At 46.1% G+C, this 23,124-nt stretch overlaps 2 protein-coding genes across 3 annotated transcripts in view; both read left to right on the top strand.

The window, feature by feature from the left end:
- Window positions 1-7,681, top strand: part of MED14 (mediator complex subunit 14) — a 62,301-nt gene extending 54,620 nt beyond the window's left edge. Inside the window, exons 27-31 of the mRNA XM_006090581.2 lie at window positions 32-211; window positions 303-410; window positions 2,013-2,138; window positions 2,739-2,931; window positions 5,553-7,681. Coding sequence (XP_006090643.2) covers window positions 32-211; window positions 303-410; window positions 2,013-2,138; window positions 2,739-2,931; window positions 5,553-5,626 — 681 coding nt within the window. The 3' untranslated portion in view covers window positions 5,627-7,681. The remainder of the gene's footprint in view (window positions 1-31; window positions 212-302; window positions 411-2,012; window positions 2,139-2,738; window positions 2,932-5,552) is intronic.
- Window positions 7,682-9,891: 2,210 nt separating this feature from the next.
- Window positions 9,892-22,280, top strand: CUNHXorf38 (chromosome unknown CXorf38 homolog). Of its 2 annotated transcripts, none has more exons than XM_014457418.2 (7): window positions 9,892-10,160; window positions 10,324-10,458; window positions 13,832-13,951; window positions 15,781-15,930; window positions 16,666-16,845; window positions 21,254-21,416; window positions 22,067-22,280. In XM_014457418.2, the coding sequence occupies exons 1-6, from the start codon at window positions 9,945-9,947 to the stop codon at window positions 21,413-21,415; spliced, it is 963 nt and encodes a 320-aa protein (XP_014312904.1). In that variant the 5' UTR covers window positions 9,892-9,944; the 3' UTR covers window position 21,416; window positions 22,067-22,280. The 2 variants fall into 2 exon arrangements, with proteins under 2 accessions (XP_014312904.1, XP_006090620.1); XM_006090558.3 differs by lacking the exon at window positions 22,067-22,280 and adding an exon at window positions 21,832-21,872.
- The last annotated feature ends 844 nt before the right edge of the window (window positions 22,281-23,124 follow it).

Genomic DNA, 23,124 nt, shown 5'->3' with positions numbered 1-23,124 from the left:
CATGCTAATTTGATGCATCCTTGTTTTGCAGCTACAGCTGATAAATTCCAATGAACCTGGGGTGATCATGTTTAAGACGGATGCGCTGAAATGCAGAGTAGCCCTTAGTCCCAAAACCAACCAAACACTTCAGCTGAAAGTGACACCTGAGAACACAGGGCAGTGGAAGCCTGACGAACTTCAAGTTTTAGAGAAATTCTTTGAAACAAGAGTATGTGTTTATTGATGCATCATTTTAGTTTAGTCAACGAAACAAGAGTCAAGACCAAATGAAGAGTAACCTGCTTTATTTATCCCTACAGGTTGCCGGACCGCCATTTAAAGCCAATACATTAATAGCCTTCACCAAGCTATTAGGAGCTCCTACACACATCCTCAGGGACTGTGTGCATATTATGAAACTGGAGCTGGTAAGTTACAGAGAAACACCAACTTTTATAGCCAGCTCTGTTTGAGGAGGTTGGATTTGGTGGGATCAGCGTTTATTGGTTTTTACCCATTTAGGCACTTCTAATTTTCTCTTATATTCTTCTTAATTTCTCACTTAAATTTTATATGTTTTGAATAGGCAACACAGTCCTCTTGCATCTTCTGAATTTAGAACAAGTTGATTCAGTGGGAAATTTTTCATCCATCCCTGTCCAGCCATCTAGACCTCCTTCCCACAGGCAACCCGAGTTACCAGTGGCTTATCTCTTATAAAAGCAAATATATTTAATACTCTGTTCCTACTCCTGGATAATGAAATAACCCTCCCATGGTTTCTTCTAATACTGTATGGACTCATTTTTTAAATTACTTATTTAAATTTTGGATCCATTTTAAATATGTCTTTGTGTCATGTATGAGGTATGGATCCAACTTCTTCAGATGCCCCTAATTGCCTTAATACCATTTATCAAAAAGTCTGTCTCCTCTGGGAGATTTTTTTTTTTAATATATTTTATTGACTTTTTACAGAGAGGAAGGGAGAGGGAGAGAGAGTTAGAAACATCGATGAGAGAGAAACATCGATCAGCTGCCTCCTGCACACCCCCTACTGGGGATGTGCCCGTAACCAAGGTACATGCCCTTGACCGGAATCGAACCTGGGACCCTTCAGTCCACAGGCCGATGCTCTATCCACTGAGCCAAACCGGTTAGGGTCCTCTGGGAGATTTTAAATTCCTCTTCCTTTCTATGAAACTATACAATTATATCAGTGGTATCCAGGTGGCAGCTGATTATATTTTTCCAACCTTACCATAGTCCTTTCATTTTAACGGTTCTAGTATTGCTTTGGGAAATTCCAAATACCTCGCTTCTTTTTTCAGTTGATATTTTAATATTGGGACAGCATGGCTTCTGCTCTGATAGGCTGTAGGAGACATTATTTATGCCAACAAGATAGCCATCTAAGTTTTTAAAGGAGTAGATATTTCTGTGGTTACAAAAGCATCCGTGGATATAATTGAAAGTTATTAACACAGTTTGACTAGTTTGTTTTAGGGAAGAAATTGGAACTGAGACTGGGAAGTCTAGGTTGACACCAGTTAAGAAGGGCCTTGAATGCCAGCTGTTGATTCTTGGAGGGGGTGGGGGACAACATGTGTCACTGTCTGTCACTGAACATTTGTGAGCTAGAATAGAACCACCTTCCTGAACACTTGGCAGTGCTATAAAGATGGACGGGAGAAGCGGCCCCTGGAAGGGACCATTAGGGGACCACGGGAGGAGTAACAAAGCCCTGGGCTGGCATCCGTGAGGATAGAGAGAAGGGAACAGGGGTCAGAGGCCCTGAGGAAGCAGGATCCACAGGAATTAGTGAAGTGAGTGGGGAGGAGAGGAACATATCACATAAATCCATAGTGGCCTTTTCAATTAGGACCTTTATGTAGATCTATTTTTTGAAAACATGCAGGTTATCAACTTTGTTTTGTTGATGAGTATAAAATAAAACTCTGCCTCAACTTTTCAGACTCCTAATGTTCATAGGACTTTATCTTGATTTTTGATTTTTTTTTTCAAAACAGTTTCCTGACCAGGCAACACAGCTAAAGTGGAACGTTCAGTTTTGCCTGACGATCCCTCCCAGCGCCCCGCCGATTGCACCTCCTGGGACTCCTGCTGTGGTGCTGAAATCCAAAATGCTCTTTTTTGTAAGTACCACCCGGCATATGTGTGCACGCAGCTTCGGAAGCAGCGGTTCTCAACCTGTGGGTCACGACCCCTTTGGGGGTCGAACGACTCTTTCACAGGGGTCGCCTAAATGCATCCTGCATATCAGATATTCACATTACGATTCATAACAGTAGCAACATTACAGTTATGAAGTAGCAACGAAAATACTTTTATGGTTGGGGGTCACCACAACACGAGGAACTGTATTAAAGGGTCGCGGTGTCAGGAAGGTTGAGAACCACTGTTCGGAAGAAAGAGCCCCGTGAGGATGGTGCAGCTGCTTGTGGATAAGTGCAGAAACGATCTGTCGCTGCCAAATATAGGTCCAGATTCCTCGTCAGCTTAGACTTCATGTGACCCTGGTTCCTTGAGTGATAACAGAAAGTTATTGAACTAGATCATTGTGGGACAGTTGCATGTTAATTAATCATAACTGTTTGTCACTTGTCATATTTCATTTTCTTTGCTTCACGTATCTGAATCTGACAGTAAATGGTAGTACCTTTGATAAATGTTCGTCAGATGTTTTCGTTTCTTACTGTGTTTTCATTCTCTTTGTATGTGTTTTGTGTCTACAGCTTCAACTAACTCAGAAGACATCGGTCCCTCCCCAAGAACCTGTTAGTATAATAGTTCCCATCATTTATGACATGGCTTCAGGTACAACCCAGCAGGCAGACATTCCCAGGCAGCAGAACTCTTCTGTTGCTGCTCCCATGATGGTCAGCAACATTCTGAAGAGGTTTGCAGAGATGAACCCACCGCGACAAGGTACATGACCAGTAGATGATCTTTTATTGCGTATGTGTTGTAAGAGTTCTTTTGAGAGATTTCCCCTTCTCCCCGCTGCTTCCTCCTTTCCCGCCTCAGCCCAGTCCTAGTACTAGAGCTCCGGTCGCTGTGGCCTCTCAATGTCTGCCTGTCGCTTTCTTCTGTTCTCACTGGTTCTTTGTTTTTGTCCATGTCTCTGCTGCCTGGACTTCATTTTCGTTAGTGATCTACTATTGGGACTGACCCAGTTGCTAATGCCAGAAGCTTGTATTTATGGCACACATTGCCACAATGCCCTAGGTTAGGATGATAGAATTTTCCGTGGATGTGAATTCCTGCCCTCCCATCGATACCCGCCACTCTGTACATCACCAAGTTGAACTGCATGTTGGTTTCTCATATTTCATGGTTCAGTCATGAAGAGAATAATATCATTCAAAGTTCTGTATCTTCTCAATGTTTTGTGAAGAATAAAAGCTGATACAAATGGCATCACTGCTTTTTGGGCTCCTTATATAAGTTCAGGCGGGTGCAAGTGAACCTTTTCACCAAGTGCACAATGAAGCTCTCACGGTGAGCACCGTCAAGGAAACCAGAATGTTCTGACAAGAGAAACAAGGTCCGGTCAATACTGTTGTAGCCTACGCTTAACACACAACTCCTGGCAGTGCCAAATCCTGGGTTGCAAAACAGAGCTCAGCAAAGAGAACTTTCTTCCGTTTTGCTTATTTCCAATATTAAGGAAGTCTGCCATCTTTCTGTTGAGAATAGTATGATAACAGAATTACGTTTTTAAATGAGGGAAAGTCGTTCTCTGAAACATTTTTATGTACCGCAGTGTGAAAATTTTACTAGTAATAGGAGTCACGAGAGAAATTATTTATTTTTAACTGTTTGTTTCCCCATATTGGATACAAGGGCAAGTTCTCACTCAAGTATAGTTTATAAAAAATGCACTGGGCAGTAGAGAAGGGTATGCTTCTTTTGTTGTAATACTTCTTCCACTTCTTATAATTTTCTGCTTTCATCCTTTGACTTCTTTCTTCTTTCAGCTAAAGAATAGGTCCTTAAGAATCAGAGTTTAAAGCTAACAGAATTTTCAAAGTAGTAATCCAGTAGAACTCTGATAATAAACACCATTCTCTCATAAGCAGTTAACTATCAGTATGTCTTGTGGAATTTAAAATTGAAAGGAAAGAATGTTTTGATCCTATTGCGATCAAGCAAGAGTTTCTACCTGTCAATAATGAAAATGTGTTTTTAGAAAAAGATGTAACTTCTTTGAATTAATAAATGGCTGGGATATTTTGAAATTGTTTTTCTTTTATGTCTACCTTAGACAGGTTATACCTTTGCATTTCATTTTCTTTCTGTACCTTCATTTTCCAGTGGTAGGTGAGAAGGGTGCAGTGACTTGCACAGGGTCGCTGCGCTCTGCCCTCTGCTGGAAGGCCATTACTCAATTGAGGTCTTCAGTTCTCATTTCAGCCACTGTAGTGTTAGGCTGTGCTGGTTTATAATGTTAACAGCTGGTCTTGGTTTATTATATTGAAATATTTGTAATATTTACAAGAAGGAAGAAGAGGCAGGGTGTTTGGTTTCTTCAAGCAAAGGGGACACTGAGAGGATGAATCGTTAGCCTCCCCCAAACGTATCTTGCTTTGGGATTGTCGGTGGGCCACATTCAGCCTCCCTCCCCGCCTGCCAAACCCATCACTTCCTCCCCTTGGAGGTGGAAGTGCTTTTAAGAAAAACCACTTTATTTTTGTATTAATTGATTTTAATGCTGAACTCAAGAAGTTGATCATTTCCTTCAAATTTGGGAGAAAACTCCAATAGATGTCATAGAACTGTACTGTCCAATATAACTGTCACTGACTGTGGCTGTTTAATTTTAATGTAATTTTAATTTAATTTAATTTAAAATTCCGTTCCTCGGTCACCCTAACAAGTGCTTGGTAGCCACAGTGCGCATATAGAATATTTTCATCTTCACAGAAAGTTCTATTGGACAGTGCTTTCATAGATATTTTACCTGACCTTTTTAAAGAATATATATGTTTATTGATTTCAGAGAGGGAGAAGAAGAGAGAGCTAGAAACATCAGTGATGGGAGAGAGTCATTGATCCTGCATGCCCCACATGGGGACCAACCCCACAATCCGGGCCTGTGCCCTGACCGTGAATTGAACCCTGACCTCCTGGTTCATAGGTTGACGCTCAACCACTGAGCCATGCAGGCCGGCCTGTAGATCTTTTCATTACATTCAAAATGCATAAGATAAGCCAGTTGTCAGTAGCCTTGAAGTCCAACTTCAAAGGTTTATCCAGTGCTCCGTATCCAGTGTTTCTATAAACTCTAGGCATCTTCTTAAATTCAAACCTAGATGGGGCTTGCCCAACATTTCCTCATAAGAAAAAACAAAACCCAAATGAAATCATTATCTAATACTCAACACCAAAGCTTAATCCCCTGTAACCTGTGCAGTTAAAATTTACTCTTTTATTTGGATCCTTAAAGTTCTTGCTAATTTTAGATTTAACTGCCCCTACCCCACCGGTGTGTTGACATCGTCTTTCCTGTATTGCGAATAGCTAATGACCATTTTTCTCTGTTGCAGGTGAATGCACAATATTTGCAGCTGTTCGTGATTTAATGGCTAATCTTACACTGCCCCCTGGTGGGCGTCCATAGACACTATTGTTTTTAAACCAGGAAGGCTGACAAATGAGACAAAACAACAAAAAAAAGTCTGAATTCAGCCTTCAGTTTAAAAAAGGAAAAGGACTTTTTTTTTTTTTTTTTTACTTTGAGCTAAATATTCGCAAAAATTTTCAGGGTGCACTTCATTCATCAAACCATCAATCTTTTGTATAGTGAACTTGTAAAGTGTGTTTAAATGGGACACGTTTCAAAGTAGGTAAATACATCAGTGTCTCGCTTGCCAATCTTAGATTTAATATTCTGTTTTATACTATAAAATTACAGAAATGCCAAACTTGTTTATTTAATTGTTTTTCTATGTTTTGGGTGTAATAGTCCTTTTTTTGGTTTTTGTTTTGTTTTTATAAGGCAGGTCTGTTGTTTTGAATACTGTAAAACTGTGATAAACTTTATATGAAGCTGTATTTTAATATGACCACTTGAATCCTTACATGAATATGTTCTGGGAGTTGTTATAAAAAAAAAAAACATCCCAAAGAAGCAATATTTAATAAAACTAGAGGTTTAAAAAAACAAAAAACAGTGACACTCACTTGTGTGTATATATCAGTTCTATAGACTTCGCAGGGCCTCCCTTCATCTTTAACCTGGTGGGGCCAGTAACAAATTTCTAATAATACGTGTCTAAAATGTGACCAAAAACATCTACTTCTTTGTTTCAAGTTTATTTTCTTCAAGCATTCCTACATTGACTGGTGGTGAACACTTAGCCCCTTGGCTGTCTTTCAGTTTAGGATTTTGGTAAAAGCAAGAACCCAGTCTTTGAGAAGAGACAGTGAGTACTCCATATTCATCAAGGCTCTCACATACGGCAATATTCTGGTCTGTTGAGGATGTGGTAACTTTTCTGTTAGGCAACTTTCTTTTACAGGAGACTTCTGCACACAGCATTAATTAGGAGACAGAATTTGAATGCTCTGCCTTTGCATGAAATTTCTGCGGGGGTTCCTTATCTTGCTTAATTTCCCCACCAAAGTTGGGGTTATTCTAAACAATCCTGTTTGATTCATTGTCTACAAAACGATAAAATGTTTTGCTTGGAAGAAACCTGGTCCAGTCTCCTCACTTTGAAGAACCTAAGATCACATCTCAGCAGTTTCCTTTGGGGGCACTGCGTTGTCTCTCCCAGTCAGTCAGGGACTTTGATAAGCTTGAAAGAATGTCGTCGGAAGCAAAGGTCTTCTGGTGACTTGATGCTGTTTGGGCAAGTTTTATGAATGACATCATGCTGAGTTATCTTGTCACTGTAATGTTGGTTCTCCACGAAATTGCAGATGCTTTGTCTAATTCCATTTTAGATGACTCAGTTGCACTTCTGTAACTGTCAACTACCAAATTCTAATTTCAAGCATCTCACTGCAGCTATAGCATATCTGTCCTCAACTTGGCTTGATTCTGTCTGTAGTCCTTTCTGGTCAGCGTTGAGGCCTTCTTTGCCTTTCTTCTATGTCTTACTCTGCCTTCATCTCCTGCTTCTTGCCCAACTCTGCCACTGTTCAGGAGCAGGTGACTAAACTTTTCCCCTTCCTTTAACTTACCTTTTATCCTTCCATTTCCAGTTCTCCTTGCGGTGGTCATCACATCTGTTTGTCAGTCTAACATGTCTTTATCAAGGGCCAGTCGTTTTCTGTTTGGAGCGGAATCCTTTCTTTCATGTAGAAACCTACATGTATATACAACAAATGTATTTTTATCTACAGGATAATACTGCCTCAAATAATTTTATGACTCAAGTTAACTTTTTAGGTGTTTGCCCTTTTAAGTATGATTGGTTTTGAACTGTTAATTGCATTTTAAACATGATGCATTCAGTAGACACTTTTTTCCTAATTATAACTCATCTCTGAATGCATTGTGCAAATCAAAAGGAAAATAGGACTCAGTGAACAAAACTTGTATTTTGATGCTTATTTAAGAGTACATCGGTGAATTTGAATTTTGATATCATACTTGGTACTTGGAATTGGAATATACTTTATTAAAGCTTGAAAACACTAGTATTTGAATTTTAGGATTCATCACAAACCATGTCTTTTGCCTCTTTTGTTACCTAGTTTCAACCAAAGGGATTGGATGCCCTTAGAGATTTTTTCTAGAGGGTTTGGGTCTTTAAGATGTTTTCAATTTTAGTAATAAATAAAATTTACACAAGTTTCAGAGAACTACCAACTCTCAGTAGTTAATTTTCATGAAGATGTTTGGATAGTAGCATGTTTTAGTATTAGTTTAACCTTGAAAGAAGAAATTGGTTCTGATCTGCCACCTTTTGTGTATCTACTGAAATGCCATTTCAGAATGTATAGAAGTACTTTCAGAATTAGGAAAAAAGTGAAAACTTCAACAGAACATACCAAGTTATTAATGGGCTGAACCTTATATTTGAAATTAACTCTGAATGAGTTAAGTATAGGTGTAAACTAAAATATATTGTGAATTTGAATACCACTAATAACTTTACTTTGTTGCAGTTTACACAGTAACCTGTCCACAGGATACTAATAGTTTGTTAGTCGTTCTTTGGACTGGGATTAATTTTATAACTACAAGAAGCATAATTTTACTACTCTAAATTCAGATCCAATTTCATAGTAAAAAGTTGTTTCATGATTTTCCCCAAAAGAAATACCTTTTGTTTAATATTTATTACCCAAGTGTTTTGTTTTGTTTTGTTTTGAGAGAGAAAGGGAAAAGGAGAAAGAGATAGAAATTGATGAGAGGGAAACATCAATTGGCTACCTCCTGCTTGCCCAGATTTGGAGATCAAGCCCGCAACCTGGGCGTGTGTCCTATCCAGGAATGGAACCGGTGATTTCTTGGTGCATGGGACCACGCTCAGCCACTGAGCTGCACCAGCTGGGCTACCCAAGTGTTCTTGATAGGAAATTAATGTACCGAAAATCTTAAGAAAACTTATAGGGACAAAAAGAGAAAATAATGTGTATTTCATTGTTTCTTGGGGAGTTTTCTTTTTCATTTGGTTTGATGGGAATGGACAGTGTGTCTTAGGGGAATGATTTGAAATTTATTTAGGATAGCTTTGAAGTTAAGAAAAAATGAGCAGAGGCCAGCCAGCATTGTGCTACACAACTCCAGGAGGCCACGATCTCACAATTTTCTGTAAATGGTGGCCACTTCCAAAGCTGTGATTTGTTAAAATACCTTGCCCAGGAATATGACTGATTGAAGAAAGGGCACATTTGGGTTAATATAATAGCTAATATTTTCTGAGAGCTTACTATTGCCAGACACCATTCTAAGTATGTCAGTGTGTATTTAATCCTCACAACAACCCAAATGGGGTAGGTATTAATATCTTCCTTTGACAGATGAGTAAACTGAAGCCTAGAGAAATGTAACTTGCTGAGATCAAATTTACGACTGCTTAAGATCAAGCAGCTAAGTAGAAACAACTTGAGTCCAGATCTATTTCTGTGAAATAGGAAGTCAGGGGCAGGCTTCGAGGTTTAGACTCGCCCCTCAGAGCCTTTTGACTGCACACAATTTTAACATTTTCACGCTCAAGAAGCTCACGAAACCTAACTACAACTGAGATCACCTCTTGTCATTCAGAGCTGACAATTCATTGCCTTCTGACCCTTGTGGCACCCTTATTTGGAACTTAACCAGACTCCCTTATGGGAGGAGCACTAATTAGCACATAGTCAAGAGTACAAAATAATCATCTAAGCGCCAAAGAAGATCTGGCTCGGAGGGTGCAGCCCGCCAGAATCCACCCTCCAAAATCCAGGTGATGTGTCCTCCACTTTGCCTCTCCTTGGTGGCCCAAGGGTGTCACCTTGGCACACCGCAAACAGGTAATAAGTGCGTGGTGCAGGCTCCCGCAGTCACATTTCACTAATGCCCCGATTTGCTACATCCAGTCTGTGGGCTTAGGAACCAGGTAAGTAAGCTCAGTAGAGTTGTGTAATGCCGGGAACATTTAAGTCAAGAAGTGTGCCCTTAGCGCCTTCTGCATCCCATCCCTACAAGGAAACAGGAAGGAGCACGGACATCGGAGAGGAGGGAGAATTCGGGCTGGCGGGATCTCAGTTTGGGGGAACAAAGTTCCAGGTAGAGACAAAGTATGGGGCCCTTTAAGAGGGTGCGGCCGACTTGTCCTGGGAGCCGGGACGCCCCGCCCCGGGGGCGTGGCGCCGCGCGCCATGCTGACGCGCCCTGCACGTGGGGGCGGGGCCACGCTCGCCGCGCCGCTTCCGGCTGTCTAGGATTCCGCGCCTGCGCACTGCCGCCCGCCCCGCCCCCGTGGCCTCCGGGGCAGGAGCGGGCGATGGTGCTGTCCGAGTTGGCCGTCCGCCTCAACTGCGCCGAGTACAAGAACTGGGTGAAGGCGGGCCACTGCCTGCTGCTGCTGCGCCGCTGCCTGCAGGGCTTCGTGGGCCGGGAGATGCTGGCCTTCCACCGCGGCCTGCTCGCCTGCGTCCCCGGCCTGGGCCCGGGCGCCACCTGCCGCGGCGGCTCCAGGTGCAGCCCGCGCGCCCGCCAGGTGAGCATCCGGCCCCGGGCCGTGAGCGCTGCGCTTCCCCCCAACCCCCATCCCCTTGCCCGCCCTCCTCCCCCCCCCCCTCCTCCGAGCTCAGTGCCCCGTGCCCTCCCTGGTGCGGGGCTCAGATGCCCAAATGCCTCTCCCTCCCCGCCGCCCCCTGTAGTTTCAGCCTCAGTGTCGGGTGTGCGCCGAGTGGAAACGGGAGATTCTGAACCATCACACCAACCGAAACGGGGACGTCCACTGGGGCAACTGCCGGCCGGGCCGCTGGCCCTCGGACGCCTGGGAGGTGGCCAAGGTAAGCACCTGCGGGCGATCGGATCGGGTGGGAGGGGTGACACCGCGGGTAACCTCAGGGCTGGTGTCTGGGCGGCCCCGGGCTGTGCTGTCGGACCCAACCCCCCTTAGGGAAGCAGAGGCTTCCTGCTACCCGTCTGCTTCCTGGAGGCGTGAGTTCGCTACTCCTGCTGGCGAAGCTGGAGGAGGGATCCGCACGGGAGATGCTGGGACAGGGTGCAGAGCGAGGGTCACGGGCACAGGCGCAGGCGCCGAGGGGGCAACATGACACGCGGTTTTGAGGGAAGCCGCTCAGATACTCATCTTGGTTCTCGGGTACCATGAGGACGGCCAAGTGAGCGAAGGCAAGAGAAGGCTACCTCATGAAGGACTTTCAGTGCCTGTCTAGGGAATGAAACTTCGGAGCTGGGGGAGGCAGCCAGATGGAAGGATTCCATGAGACTTGTTTTTAGATTTTGGCAGTTTGACGTACTAATTGGGCCAAGTGGGGAATTTTTGTTGTTGTTGTTGCCTTTTTGATGTTTGCCAGAAGCCGTGGAGGGGGTGGGGAGGCGCAGGCAGCCTCCTTGCCAGCGAGCAGCGGGCACAGGCTCGGTGCCTGGGACGCAGAAATCAGTCCCCGCTCAGCTGCGGTGAAGTGCCGCGGGGCCAGCCTCTGTTCCCTAACCCCAAAAATGAACTTGAACTGTATCAGCACCCCAGCCTGTTGGCTGTCATGGTCCAGTAAACCCCCACACCTGCACCCTCTGCCCCATTTTTTTTCTAAGCCAACTTCTCCGTTTACCTAGACAGGAAAACACCTTAAAACTCCATCTTTTACTGTGACGGTCCCTCACCCGTTTGGTCTCTGCTGCTGCTTTTATACCCTCGGAATTCTCTGGAAGCACAGGCCACCTGTTTATGCCACTTGGCGTTGCTGTCACCTACAGACCTTCTAGTTCATACTCTTTCTAACCCCCTCCTCCTTTTTTCTCCTTCTCTGAACTGGCCTGGCCCAGCTCCAGCCCTGATGGCACCATCGTCTGCTTCTGCTGAGAGGAACAATCTCCCAGGAAGCTGACTGGTTTCACTTTCTGTTTTTCTTTTCTTTTTTTTTAATGAGCACTATTTATTGATTTATTTGTTTTCCCCCACTCTCCGCCCCCCACCCCTTTTGGCAACCATCAGCTTGTTCTCTGTATGAGTCTTTCTATTTTGTTTTGTTTATTCATTTGTTTTTCTAGATGCAACATGTGAGGTCATATGGTATTTGTCTTTCTCTGACTTATTTCACTTAGCATAATACCCTCTAGGTCCGTCCATGTTGTCACAAATGGCAAGAAGAAAACAGAAGCACTAATTCAAAAAGATATATACACTCCTAGGTTCATTCCAGCATTACTAGTAACAGCCAAGATAGAGAAGCAGCTGAGCCCTAACCGGTTTGGCTCAGTGGATAGAGCGTCAGCCTGCGGACTGAAGGGTCCCAGGTTCGATTCCGGTCAAGGGCATGTACCTTGGTTGCAGGCACATCCCCAGTAGGGGGTGTGCAGGAGGCAGCTGATCGATGGATGTTTCTCTCTCATTGATGTTTCTAAGTATCCCTCTCCTTCCTTTCTGTAACAAATCAATAAAATATATTGAGAGAGAGAAGCAGCTGAGGTGTCTATCAATAGATGAATGAATAAAGAAGATGGGGTATGTGTGTGTGTGTGTGTGTGTGTGTGTGTGTACAATGGAATCTTATTTGACAGAAAAAGGAAATCCACTGGGCCGGGGTGGCTGAGTGGTTGAACATCAACACAGAGGGGGGAAGGAGAGAGAGAGAGAGAGAGAGAGAGAGAGAGAGAGAGAGAGAGAGAAACATCGATGTCACAGAGAACATCGATTGGTTGCCTTCTGTACGTGCCCTGACCACGGGTTGAACCTGCAACCTTTCATTATATGGAATGATGCTCCAGCCAACTGAACCACACTGGCCAGGGCTCCAATCATTCTTGCTTCCTCTCTTCCCGAACTCTCAGTACCCTCTTTGTGCCTGCACAGTCGTTATGAAATCCTCCTTCTCTCCATCTCTGCGTCACAGTCTCGCCCTCCCCTTTTTATTCCCTTGCCTAAAGCCCGTGGGTGGCTTTCTGATGCCCTTGGAATGCATGTCAGACTCCTTTCCAGAGCCAGGAAGGCCCAGCGTGGTCTGGCCCTTGTTTATTTCTCCACCCTCACCTCCTCCTCCCCCTCCTCAGTGCAGACACAGCAGGCGGCAGTGAGAGGCAATAGGCGTGCTTCACAGAGCTGCGTCTAACACATGGAGCACATGGTATGCGACATAGTTTTAAGAAACGGCTTTCAGAGGCAGTAGAACCCCCCTGTCGGCTTCTGTTTCTAGAGAAAGGGAATAATCACTAGAATAAAACGCCATTGTGCAAGAGACGGGTTCACACGGGCGAGAAAATGCCAGCCAGAACATGCCTTGTCGTGGGAAAGAAAGCCATCCCTGGTCTTGAGGCAGCTAAGGCTCCTCTAACTTGCTCTTTTCCTCAGCAGTAGCTGGAGTGACAAGCAGAGTTTCTCCTTCCTTTTCTTGGAATTCGCTTGTGCTGCTCTAGCTGATTTCTCTGTTAGCCTGTGTAGCATCCGGAATAGGCTTCTTTCAGAGGCTGTTGTGTCGGTGGCTGTGAAGATATAGAAAGACGGGGATGGTACCGGCCACCGTACCTTGTGATAGGGGCCATTGAGGGTAGACGGCTTTTTTTCTTAATGACATGAGGCTCAGGTGTAGGATCCCCGCCATCAGGAACACGGCCCTGACTCCCCCCGGGCAGCCCTGTAGGAGGCAGTGCTGTCGCTTGCCTACTGAAATGTGTTTGTTTTCCAGGGAACTCTTTATTTAGAGTTCTCATCGCACGCAGTTTCTCATGTGTCATCTTTTCCAGTCCCTTGGCAGGCACGTACTCCGAGCTGCTTAGCTTGGTAAAGTTGTTGCCTTCAGATGTAAATTTGGCAAGATTTCAGGCAAGAAATGTGCCCCAGCCTTGCTATAGCACCATTTGGGGGGGGGGTTGTGCCAGAAAATGCTGTAAAAGGCAAGATCCTGCTAGAACAGGCCCTTCTGCTGTCATCTAGTGCCTGCAGCCCCGGAGCCCCATCTGGAACTCTGCAGGCCCGACCCGCCCGCACCGTCAGCAGGGTAATCACCCGCGTTTAAGGCCTATTTATTGGCACGTGCCAGGCGCCAAGCAAGTGCTTTACTCGCATTAACTCGTTTAATTCTTGCAACACACTTCGAGGTACATGAGAGAATTGCAGTCAACTCGGGAAACAGACACGCGACATTGGCCCCAGTAGCTCACCGGCCTGGAGGAAACTCAGGTGCCCCTCGCCTCTCCCGCCCACAGGCCTTCATGCCCCGCGGACTGGCAGACAAAGCAGGACCCGAGGAATGTGATGCCGTGGCTCTTCTAAACCTCATCAACTCCTGCGATCACTTCATGGTTGATCGAAAGAAAGTCACAGAGGTAAGAGCTGTCCGATTGCAGTCCCTGCAGTGGGAGTCAGTCACGTATGTCGTGTGGAGCCCGCTGAGAAACACCCGGTGATGCTGAAGCAGCGCGCAGGCGCAGGCGCAGCCCACAGCCCCTCCCCAAACACCGACGTGCCCAGAAACCTAGACTTAGCGTCAGAGCTGGAACCGCTCAGCAGGCTAGTGGGGCTCACACGCGTCACCTTCTGTGACGTCCAGGATCTCCCGTGCAAATGCAGTCAGGAGACTGGCCTCCTGTTCTTCCTCATGAACGCTTCCTGGCAGCTCGCTGCTGTCCCTTTCGCCACCAAGCCAGCTGTTAAAAGCTATGTGTGGCCGAAACCGGTCTGGCTCAGTGGATAGAGCGTCAGCCTGCGGACTGAACGATCCCGGGTTCGATTCCTGTCAAGGGCATGTACCTTGGTTGCGGGCACATCCCCAGTGGGAGATGTGCAGGAGGCGGCTGACTGATGTTTCTCTCTCATCGATCTTTCTAACTCTCTCTCTCTCCCTTCCTCTCTGTAAAAAATCAATAAAATATAAAAAAAAAAAACTATGTGTGCAGAGCAATGCATCATTCTGTTCATGGTATGACAGCATTTGAGTCCTACCCTTCTAAATTTCATTGGCAAGCCCGGCCAGTGTGGCTCAGTGGTTGAGTGTTGACCTTTGAACCAGGAGATCACGGTTCGATTCCTGGTCAGGGCCCAGGCCCCGGTTTCGGGCTCCATCCCCTCTGTGGGGCGTGCAGGAGGCAGTCGATCCATGATTCTCTCTCATTATGGATGTTTCTGTCTCTCTCTCCCTCTTCCTTCCTCTCTGAAATCCGTAAAAGTATTTTTAAAAAACTTTTAAAAATGTAATTGACAAGACCAAGGTACATAGAACTGGAGAAAATAAAGGCCAAAATAGATCACTATTTCAGATCTCCTTGGAGATTTAGACAGAATCCTCTCACCAGAGAACAGCTCTACCCAGTTATTACTCTGAGGGGCATTGAAGAGAGTACATTTGAATGGAGTATTTATAACACGTAGAGAAAATGCATGTATATTCTGCTAGGTTGCCAGCGGCTAAAAGGACTGAGAAGCTTCTATGACATCAGCAGAGACAAAAACGATCGCAGTGCGAAGTTGACCCCTGTGCTCTCTCTTAACAAAGATGTGGAAGACTTGCCGTGCATTAATGAACATATGATTACACAGCACCATCTGTCTTAAAACACAAGCTAAAGGTGGTCTTTCATCATGGTTTCTGCAACAAAAAGCTCCCTTGGCCCAGCTTCCTGGGGTTCCAGCGATAGTTAAAGGCTTTTTGCATTTTCTGCTTTAGCCTTGGGTGTGCGCAGAGCCGCTAGCCAATACTCGTGCTCTTTGGCGGGTGGTTTTCAGCTAAGGGATGTGGGGGATGGTAAGAGACAGCGCAACCAGTCACAAGATTTCAAGGACTAAGGATAGTTGTAAGCTTGTTTGTATTTCTTTCCCTGATGAATTTATTACTCAAGTGGCAGGGGGTTGAACATAACAAAAAGCCTTTCTGCAACTTTTTTTTTTTAATATGTTTTGTTCTTTTTATTGATTTCAGAGAGAGGGAGAGAGAGAACCACAGATCGGCTGCCTCCTGCATGCCACACACTGGGGATCGAGCCCACAACCCGGGCATGTGCCCTGACTGGGAATCGAACCGTGACCTCCTGGTTCATAGGTGGACGCTCAACCACTGAGCCACGCTGGCTGGGCTGCAACTTTCTTTGAAACTACAGAAATGTCAGTTTACCCCACTGTTTGACTTTGAAGCCTTTTACCTTTTTCTGTCTTTCCGTAGGTGATTAAGTGTCGTAACGATATCATGCACTCTTCAGAGATGAAGGTATCTTCTATGTGGCTTCGAGATTTCCAGATGAAGATCCAAAATTTTCTGAATGAATTCCATAATGTCCCAGAGATTGTGGAGGCGTACTCCAGAATAGAAGAGGTAAAGATTAGGTTGAACACTTCTGGCATAAAGAACTAAGGGGAGCCCTAGCTGGTTTGGCTCACTGTATAGAGCATTGGCCTGGGGACTGAAGGGTCCCAAGTTCAATTCCGGTCAAGGGCATGTACCTTGGTTGTGGGCACATCCCCAGTAGGAGGTGTGCAGGAGGCAGCTGATCGATGTTTCTCTCTCATCGATGTTTCTAACTCTCTATCCCTCTCCCTCTCTGTAAAAAATCAATAAATATATATTTTCTTAAAAAAAAGAACTAAGGGGAGCCCTAGCTGGTTTGGCCCAGTGGATAAGGTGTCGGCCTGTGGACTGAAGGGTCCCGGGTTCGATTCCAGTCAAGGGCACATGCCCGGGTTGTGAGCTTGATCCCCAGTAGGGGGTGTTCAGGAGGCAGCCGATCAATGTTTCCATTTCTCCCTCTCCCTTCCTCTCTGAAATCAATAAAAAAAAAATTTTTTTAAAGAACTAAGGGGGAAAAGTAGCCACAGTCACTCATTTAGAATTTGAAGTTTATTAGGTTTAAGTGAAATTTTAGCGTATCAACAGGGTAAAACATGTTGATATGAAATCTAGAATTGTACTGGGCTAGGAAGCTTTTCTGTGGTCACAGGATGTTATTAAAATGGGTCCAGTCAGTGATAATTCATTATAAATGCTTCAAGTCATCCAGCGGAACATCTTTTTCATGCAATCAGTTCATATGTTTGTTCGGGATTCCAACAGCTGTTGACATCTGACTGGGCTGTCCTCATCCCCGAGGAAGATCACCGAGACGGGTGTGAATATGAAACAGGCATTTACCTGAGTGAGAGCCAAGTCCAGGAAATCGAAACGGAATTTCTAAAGGAAAAACTTCAAGAGATTTATCTTCAAGCAAAAGAGCAGGAGGTGTTGCCAGAAGAGGTAAACAAAAATAAAAATTACTGTATCCTCTGTGTGAGTGAACAAAACGGAGACAGCAGGGAGGAAGAGTAGCTCCTCGTAAGGTATTCCCAGCCACGTTTCTGATTTATAAGACAAGGAATTTCCAGAAATGAATCCCCTTTTGGCACAGATGAATATTACCTTTAAACAGTTCTTTTCACTTCGTCAGCACACATTTCAGTGCCTGATATGTGCCATAGAGTGGAACCACATGGAAAGGCTGCCACAGAACTCTGAACAGCGGCTCTAGAGAGTCTCTGTAAGTGAAAAAAGGGCTTTGCTGAGAAGGTGCTGTTGAGCTGAGACTAACAGAATCAGCTCAGAGTTTGACAAATGGGCAAGAGAAGGGCGTTCTCGGCAGAAGGAACAGCACCTGTCAAGGCATGAAAGCAGCTGGGCCCGGCCGGCGTGGCTCAGTTGCTGAGTGTCGACCTATGAACCAGGAGGTCACAGTTCAATTGCCAGTCAGGGCATGTGCCCATGTTGTGGGCTTGATCCCCAGTAGGGGGCATGCAGGTGGCAGCCGATCCATCTTTCTCTCTCATCATGGATGTTTCTCTGTTTTTCCCTCTCCCTTCCTCTCTCTGAAATCAATATTTTTTAAAAAGAAAGAATAGCTTGGGCCTGGACAGTGACAAGGAGGAGGCATGATCAGATGTGAGGTGGTCAGGTGGGTTGAAGCCATATTTTGAAAGATTTTCTGTGCTTCACCCAGGGGTTGGGCCTTATTCCCAGGAAGTGGTAGGGAGCCGGCAGGTGTTTTTTTTTAAAAAAATCCTCACCTGAGGATCCGTTTATTGATTGTAGGGAGAGTGAGCGGTGCCCTCCCTGGCACACCATAGGTGTTTCAAGTGATGAATACGACTGTTAAGTCTCCTGTGTTCTAAGTGCATGGGCTTCATCTTGCTTTATTTTAAAATGCATAGAGCCAGCCCTGCTTCCCTTCCTGCTGCTGCTTCCAGAGGCCACCAGGGGCTCGGGATCATGGCCCTGGAGTCGTCCCGAGTCCCCTCTTCCCTCTTGAGGGAGCTGCAGTTCTTTCCCGTTTGTGTAACAAAGAGCAAAACACACCAGCAGCACCACACTCAAGCCAGGAGTGCGTGTGAGCTGCGCGCTGGGAGGGAACCTGCCCTCACTTCATCACAGCCCCCAGGAGCGGGCTCTGTGGGATGGAAGGCTGCGGCGGGGTCTGCAGGCCGGCGTGGGTGCCCTCGCTCTGGGCCTGGGCCTCTCATGCCTCACTGCATCTTGTATCGCCACAGAGCTGGCGACGGGACATTTCGAACCCTCATTATCTCTGTTTTCCAGGAGCAAATTGGGGTTAATTGGCTTGTTCTCTGGGTCCCAAGTCTCTAGATAGGGTTGATAAGTTCTCATTTTGCATGCTTTTGTTCAGTAGACCATGGCATTTCTCTTGCTGTTTCCATTGATCAAAATGTAAATTCAGATTGATTGGCATGTTATCTCTAAGAAGTTGAAGGTTGGCTTTCCACGATGTGTGGAACTTGACCTTGTTTGGCAGTTCAGTCCCAGATATGGTTATCCATGTTCTCCAGGGTCAGTCTCCAAAGGCAGATGATGCGATAGCCCGCATTTCAGTGGCTCTAAGATGCCATCCATTGTAAGGCACAACATGGATTCTGTTACTTCTAAGACAGAAAAAAAATGCTGCCAATTTATTGTAAGACACTCAGTGGTAAGATGCATTCTCATTTGAGATGTTAAAATAGGAAAAAACAGCAACACATGCATCCAGGAAGGAAGGAATACGGTGATTGTATTATGAGCACAGGACTTTTTCTGTAAGTATTTAACAAGACCTGTTTCTGGTATTCGGTAAGAGAGTGGGAGTTGGTGGAAAGCCAAGTTGAGGAAGAATGGCTCATGGTGGTAATTTAGTGTGACGGTTCCCAGAATGCCTCATGGAGCTCATGGCAGAGAGCTCATCATGTCCGTTCCTTCCTGTTGGATCAACGAGCCGAAATGATATCTAACGTTATCAAAGGGGCCCCCTGGAATACACTGTGTGTGTGTGACCGTGCTTATAGGTTGCGCTCTGCTTCAGAGCCGCGGGGAGCAGCAGCCGGCCAGCTCCCTGGGGACGTGTGTGGCGTGTGGCCACCAAGGGCCGGCTGCCACCCCAGCGCCCCTCGCCTAGCCCCGCTGGCCCTCCCTGCTCTGTTCAGTCCTGGGAGTTTAAAATGCAGCTGAAGAACATTGAGCGCAGTAAGTGGCTAAAAAAACAGGGGCAGAACTTGTGTGTTCTGGAAATTCATCACTGATCTCAACAACCCCGGCGAGGGCCCCGCTCGCGGGAGCGTGTGTGGCGCACAGACCCAGCCAGTTTTTCCCCCGCTCCCCGGAAGGCCGGGGGCGGGGGGGGGGGCTGGTGCTTCCAGAGCACCAGGCCCCGGCAGTGAGCGCTCGCGGTGCGGTGCCCACGGCGTGCTGTGTGCTGGGAAGGGGAACTGGTGTGATCCTCATTTTCCGTGTTTATGGTTTCCAGATTGATCCTTTAAAGCCCAGGTGTCCTTCAGGAGCTGCGGGCTTGTTTCCAGCCGGGTCATAAACAGCTCCAGCTGCAGGGCGTCCCCACGTGCTTCCTCACCCCCTCCCTGCCCCCTGTGCATCTGGGCGACAAGCCACAGCCCGTCTTCCCCTCCCTTCTGTCCCCGGCGGACATCATCCGCGTCTCTGGCTGTTTTATTCGCTGGCATCACAGTCACCTGAGTGCTTGCTGAGTGCCCGCCCCCCAGACCTGCATGGGAATCAATCACGTGCACCCTAAACTTTAAGGACCACCTTCCTGCTAGGGTAGGGCCCTCCACCACGTTTCTTCATTAGATTTAGATCTCCCTGACTTAGCTTGGGGTTGGAGTTCCCCATTTAAAAAACTTCATCAGCCCTGACCGGTTTGGCTCAGTGGATAGAGCGTCAGCCTGCGGACTGAAGGGTCCCAGGTTCGATTCCAGTCAAGGGCATGTACCTGGGTTGCAGGCACATCCCCAGTGGGAGGTGTGCAGGAGGCAGCTGATGGATGTTTCTCTCTCATCGATGTTTCTAACTCTCTATCCCTCTCCCTTCCTCTCTGTAAAAAATCAATTAAAAAATATTTTTTTAAAAAAATAAAAATAAAAAACTTCATCAGCCCTGGCCGGTTTGGCTCAGTGGATAGAGCATCAGCCTGCGGACCGAAGGGTCCCAGGTTCGATTCCGATCAAGAGCACATATGTACTTTGGTTGCAGGCTCCTCCCCGGCCCGCGCCCTGGTCAGGGCTCGTGCAGGAGGCAACCAATCGGTGTGTCTCTCTCACATCAATGTTTCTCTCTGTCTTTCCCTCTCTCTTCCACTCTCACTAAAAATCAACGGAAGAATATCCTCCAATGGGGATTAACAACAACAAAACTTCATCATACCCCAAAATACAAGTCACTCACCTTTCTCACAAGCACAGTGACCAGCGAGGGGGTCCTGGAAGAAGCCCTTGGTACACTTCCAGGCTGCTGTTCTGCGAGTGCTGGTATTAGTTTAAGTGTCTGGAAGTGTGTTGCTGGTGGGAGTTTAAATTGGTACAACCTCAGTAGATGGAAGTTTTGGCAAAAGGTATGAATAAAACAGAAAACCCCATCAGAATTAAAACTGCATTATTGGCACATATACAGCATTATTGGTCTTAACAGAAGGTTTGAAATAAAACATTAAAATGTGAAACATCAAAAACTGAAATAATATTCAGCCATTAAAAAATATAACCGGGGCACTCTTTCTAATCTGAGGTAGGAAAGATCCGTTGAAGAACAGTGTCTAGTCCGCTACCATTTGTATGTTTTTAAATGTGTGTACAATATGTGCACGTGCCCACGCGGAAATGCACAGAATATCCCTGGAAGACGCTTCACTGGGGAGGAACGAGGTGACTGAGCACAGAGGTTTGGGAAGGGACCCATCATTTACCTTGTACCCTGTGCTCATCTTGAAGTTTTTACCTGCGCATGTATTCCTAATAAATATACATGCACAGACACATACACATACATAGGGTGTCCCCAAAAATGTGTACACACACTGTGAATAATTATAGAGGTAGTGTTTATTAAAATCCATTTCACTTTCAACATTGAGCTGTTCAAGTGTGTATACATTTTTGGGACACCCTGTATATCTCTATATGTATGGATGTATATATTTAACAGTAATACACGTATAGGTACAGGATGCTTTGTTTTAAAGGGTTTGGTTTGGTTTGTCTGTGGGCAGGTGGCTGTAGCCAAGGTTTCTGTCTTGGTGGACACGTGAGCAGGAGCCCGACTTGGAGCTGGGACATTTCACTTGAATCCCGAGCCCATCAGATTCTCTGACTGTCCATTGTGTGGTTTCTTTCTGCAGATCTTAAATCGCCTGGAAGCGGTAAGAGAATTTCTAAGAAGCAATGAGGATCTTAGGAGCTGTCTTTCAGACGATCTGCAGAAGCTGGCCAGCCTGTGTCCACAGCATCAAACACTGGATTCAAAGGAGCCTGGGGTACAGGCAGCCGCAGGGGAGGCCTGAGGTGAGCTTAGGATCTGATGTTAAATAAGCACAGAACAACCTCACCTCTTTGATGTCGGTTCTCTGAGTCGGGTCACAGTGGACACACACAGTCTCTGAGGTTTCGCTGTCCTCATTGGAGAGAAGGGACCCTGGGCTTGGTGCTCTTTCCAGTTGAGGGTTCTCACGTGTGAGGGAAATCAGCATAAACTCCCTGCCGGCCTCGTGTAACCGAATGTGCCTGAAGTCGCTGGTCTCATCGTAAGTGAGTCAACTTTATCACATAAGCAAAGCATGGCAGCCCTAAGGGATGCCCACGGTGCCAGCTCTCAGCTGTGGCATTCAGCGCAACTTGTTCATTTCCATAAGAAAACCGTACTGTTCAGTATTTTAGTTTCTTCCCCTCAAATAAAATTCAATCTCTTCTTTCATTTTAGGTTGCCCTTGGGCCAAACCAGACCTGTTCTTTGAAAGTCAGTGGGAGATGTGCAGGAGGCAGCTTTTCTGTGCAAAAGGGGAGACGATGTTTCTAACTCTCTATCTCTCTCCCTTCCTCTCTGTAAAAAATCAATAAAATATCTTTTTAAAAAAAAAGAAAAAAAAGAAAATCGTACTGTTCAGTATTTTAGTTTCTTCCCCTCAAATAAAATTCAATCTCTTCTTTTATTTTAGGTTGCCCTTGGGCCAAACCAGACCTGTTCTTTGAAAGTCAGCACGACTTCACCCTCAGCAGTACTTTTCTGTGCAAAAGGGGAGACTCCCAGAGCACTCTGCCCGCCCAGAGGGATGCTGTGTCCCTGAACTTCCCTTTCTCCTTTAGGGGTATCGCTTTATACTCCTAAGCGTGGTGTTGTTAGATACTCTTATGGCAAAACTGTTACCCAGGGGTCTTTGGTGTTTTTGCTTTTGTTTTGTTTTGTTTTGTTAATATTTAAAAGGTGATGTTCTTTTCTGGTCCTAAACTCTGGCTGCTAAGCGCAGTCCCGTCCTGCCCACCCTCCCCCCTTCCTGAAAGTCTCATTCATGAGGAGCCCCAAGGTGCGAGCTGTGTGTCAGAGTTGAGATATAAATCCTTCCTTTCTGGAAGAAGGCAAGAAAAAAAAATGTCCCAGAAGGCCATTTTCTAGCCATTTCCAATTAGTTACAGAACTGGTAGCCCGAGGCAGTAGGACAAGAAGGTGGGTCCATGCTGGTCAGGGCGGGCTGGAGAACAGTGACTTGTCTGACCAGAGCTGGGGGGGGGGTGGGGGGGAGGTCCCAGGTCAGCATCACAAACGAATGTTGGGAAAAGGCCCCCAGTTGCTGGCACTTCGGAGAAGTGACCTGCCTCGGCAGTCACAGCTCTTGCTGCTCACTGAGACCTTGAGTGCTGAGCACCGGCCTGGCCCTCCTGCGCGCAGTGAATGTTCTTTTCAACAGATTCACGAGTTCATTTTACCCAAAATGTCTTCCCCTTTTGGACTTTGTTCTGCTGTGGTGACCTGGCTGGTGTTGCTCAATGGATAGAGCATCGGCCTGCAGACCAATGGGTCCGGATTCGATTCTGGTCAAGGGCACGTGCCTTGATTGCAGGCTCCTCCCTGGCCTGGGCCCTGGTCAGGGCGCCAGCAGGAGGCAACCAATCGATGTGTTTCTCTCACATCGATGTTGCTCTCTGTCTCTCCCTTTCTCTTCCACTCTCCCTATTAAAACAAAAAAAAACAATGCAAAATATCCTCAGGTGAGGATTA

The sequence above is a fragment of the Myotis lucifugus genome, unplaced genomic scaffold, assembly GCF_000147115.1.
Source record: "Myotis lucifugus unplaced genomic scaffold, Myoluc2.0 scaffold_76, whole genome shotgun sequence".
Lineage (NCBI taxonomy): Eukaryota > Metazoa > Chordata > Mammalia > Chiroptera > Vespertilionidae > Myotis > Myotis lucifugus.
This window is presented reverse-complemented; position numbering and strand designations above follow the sequence as displayed.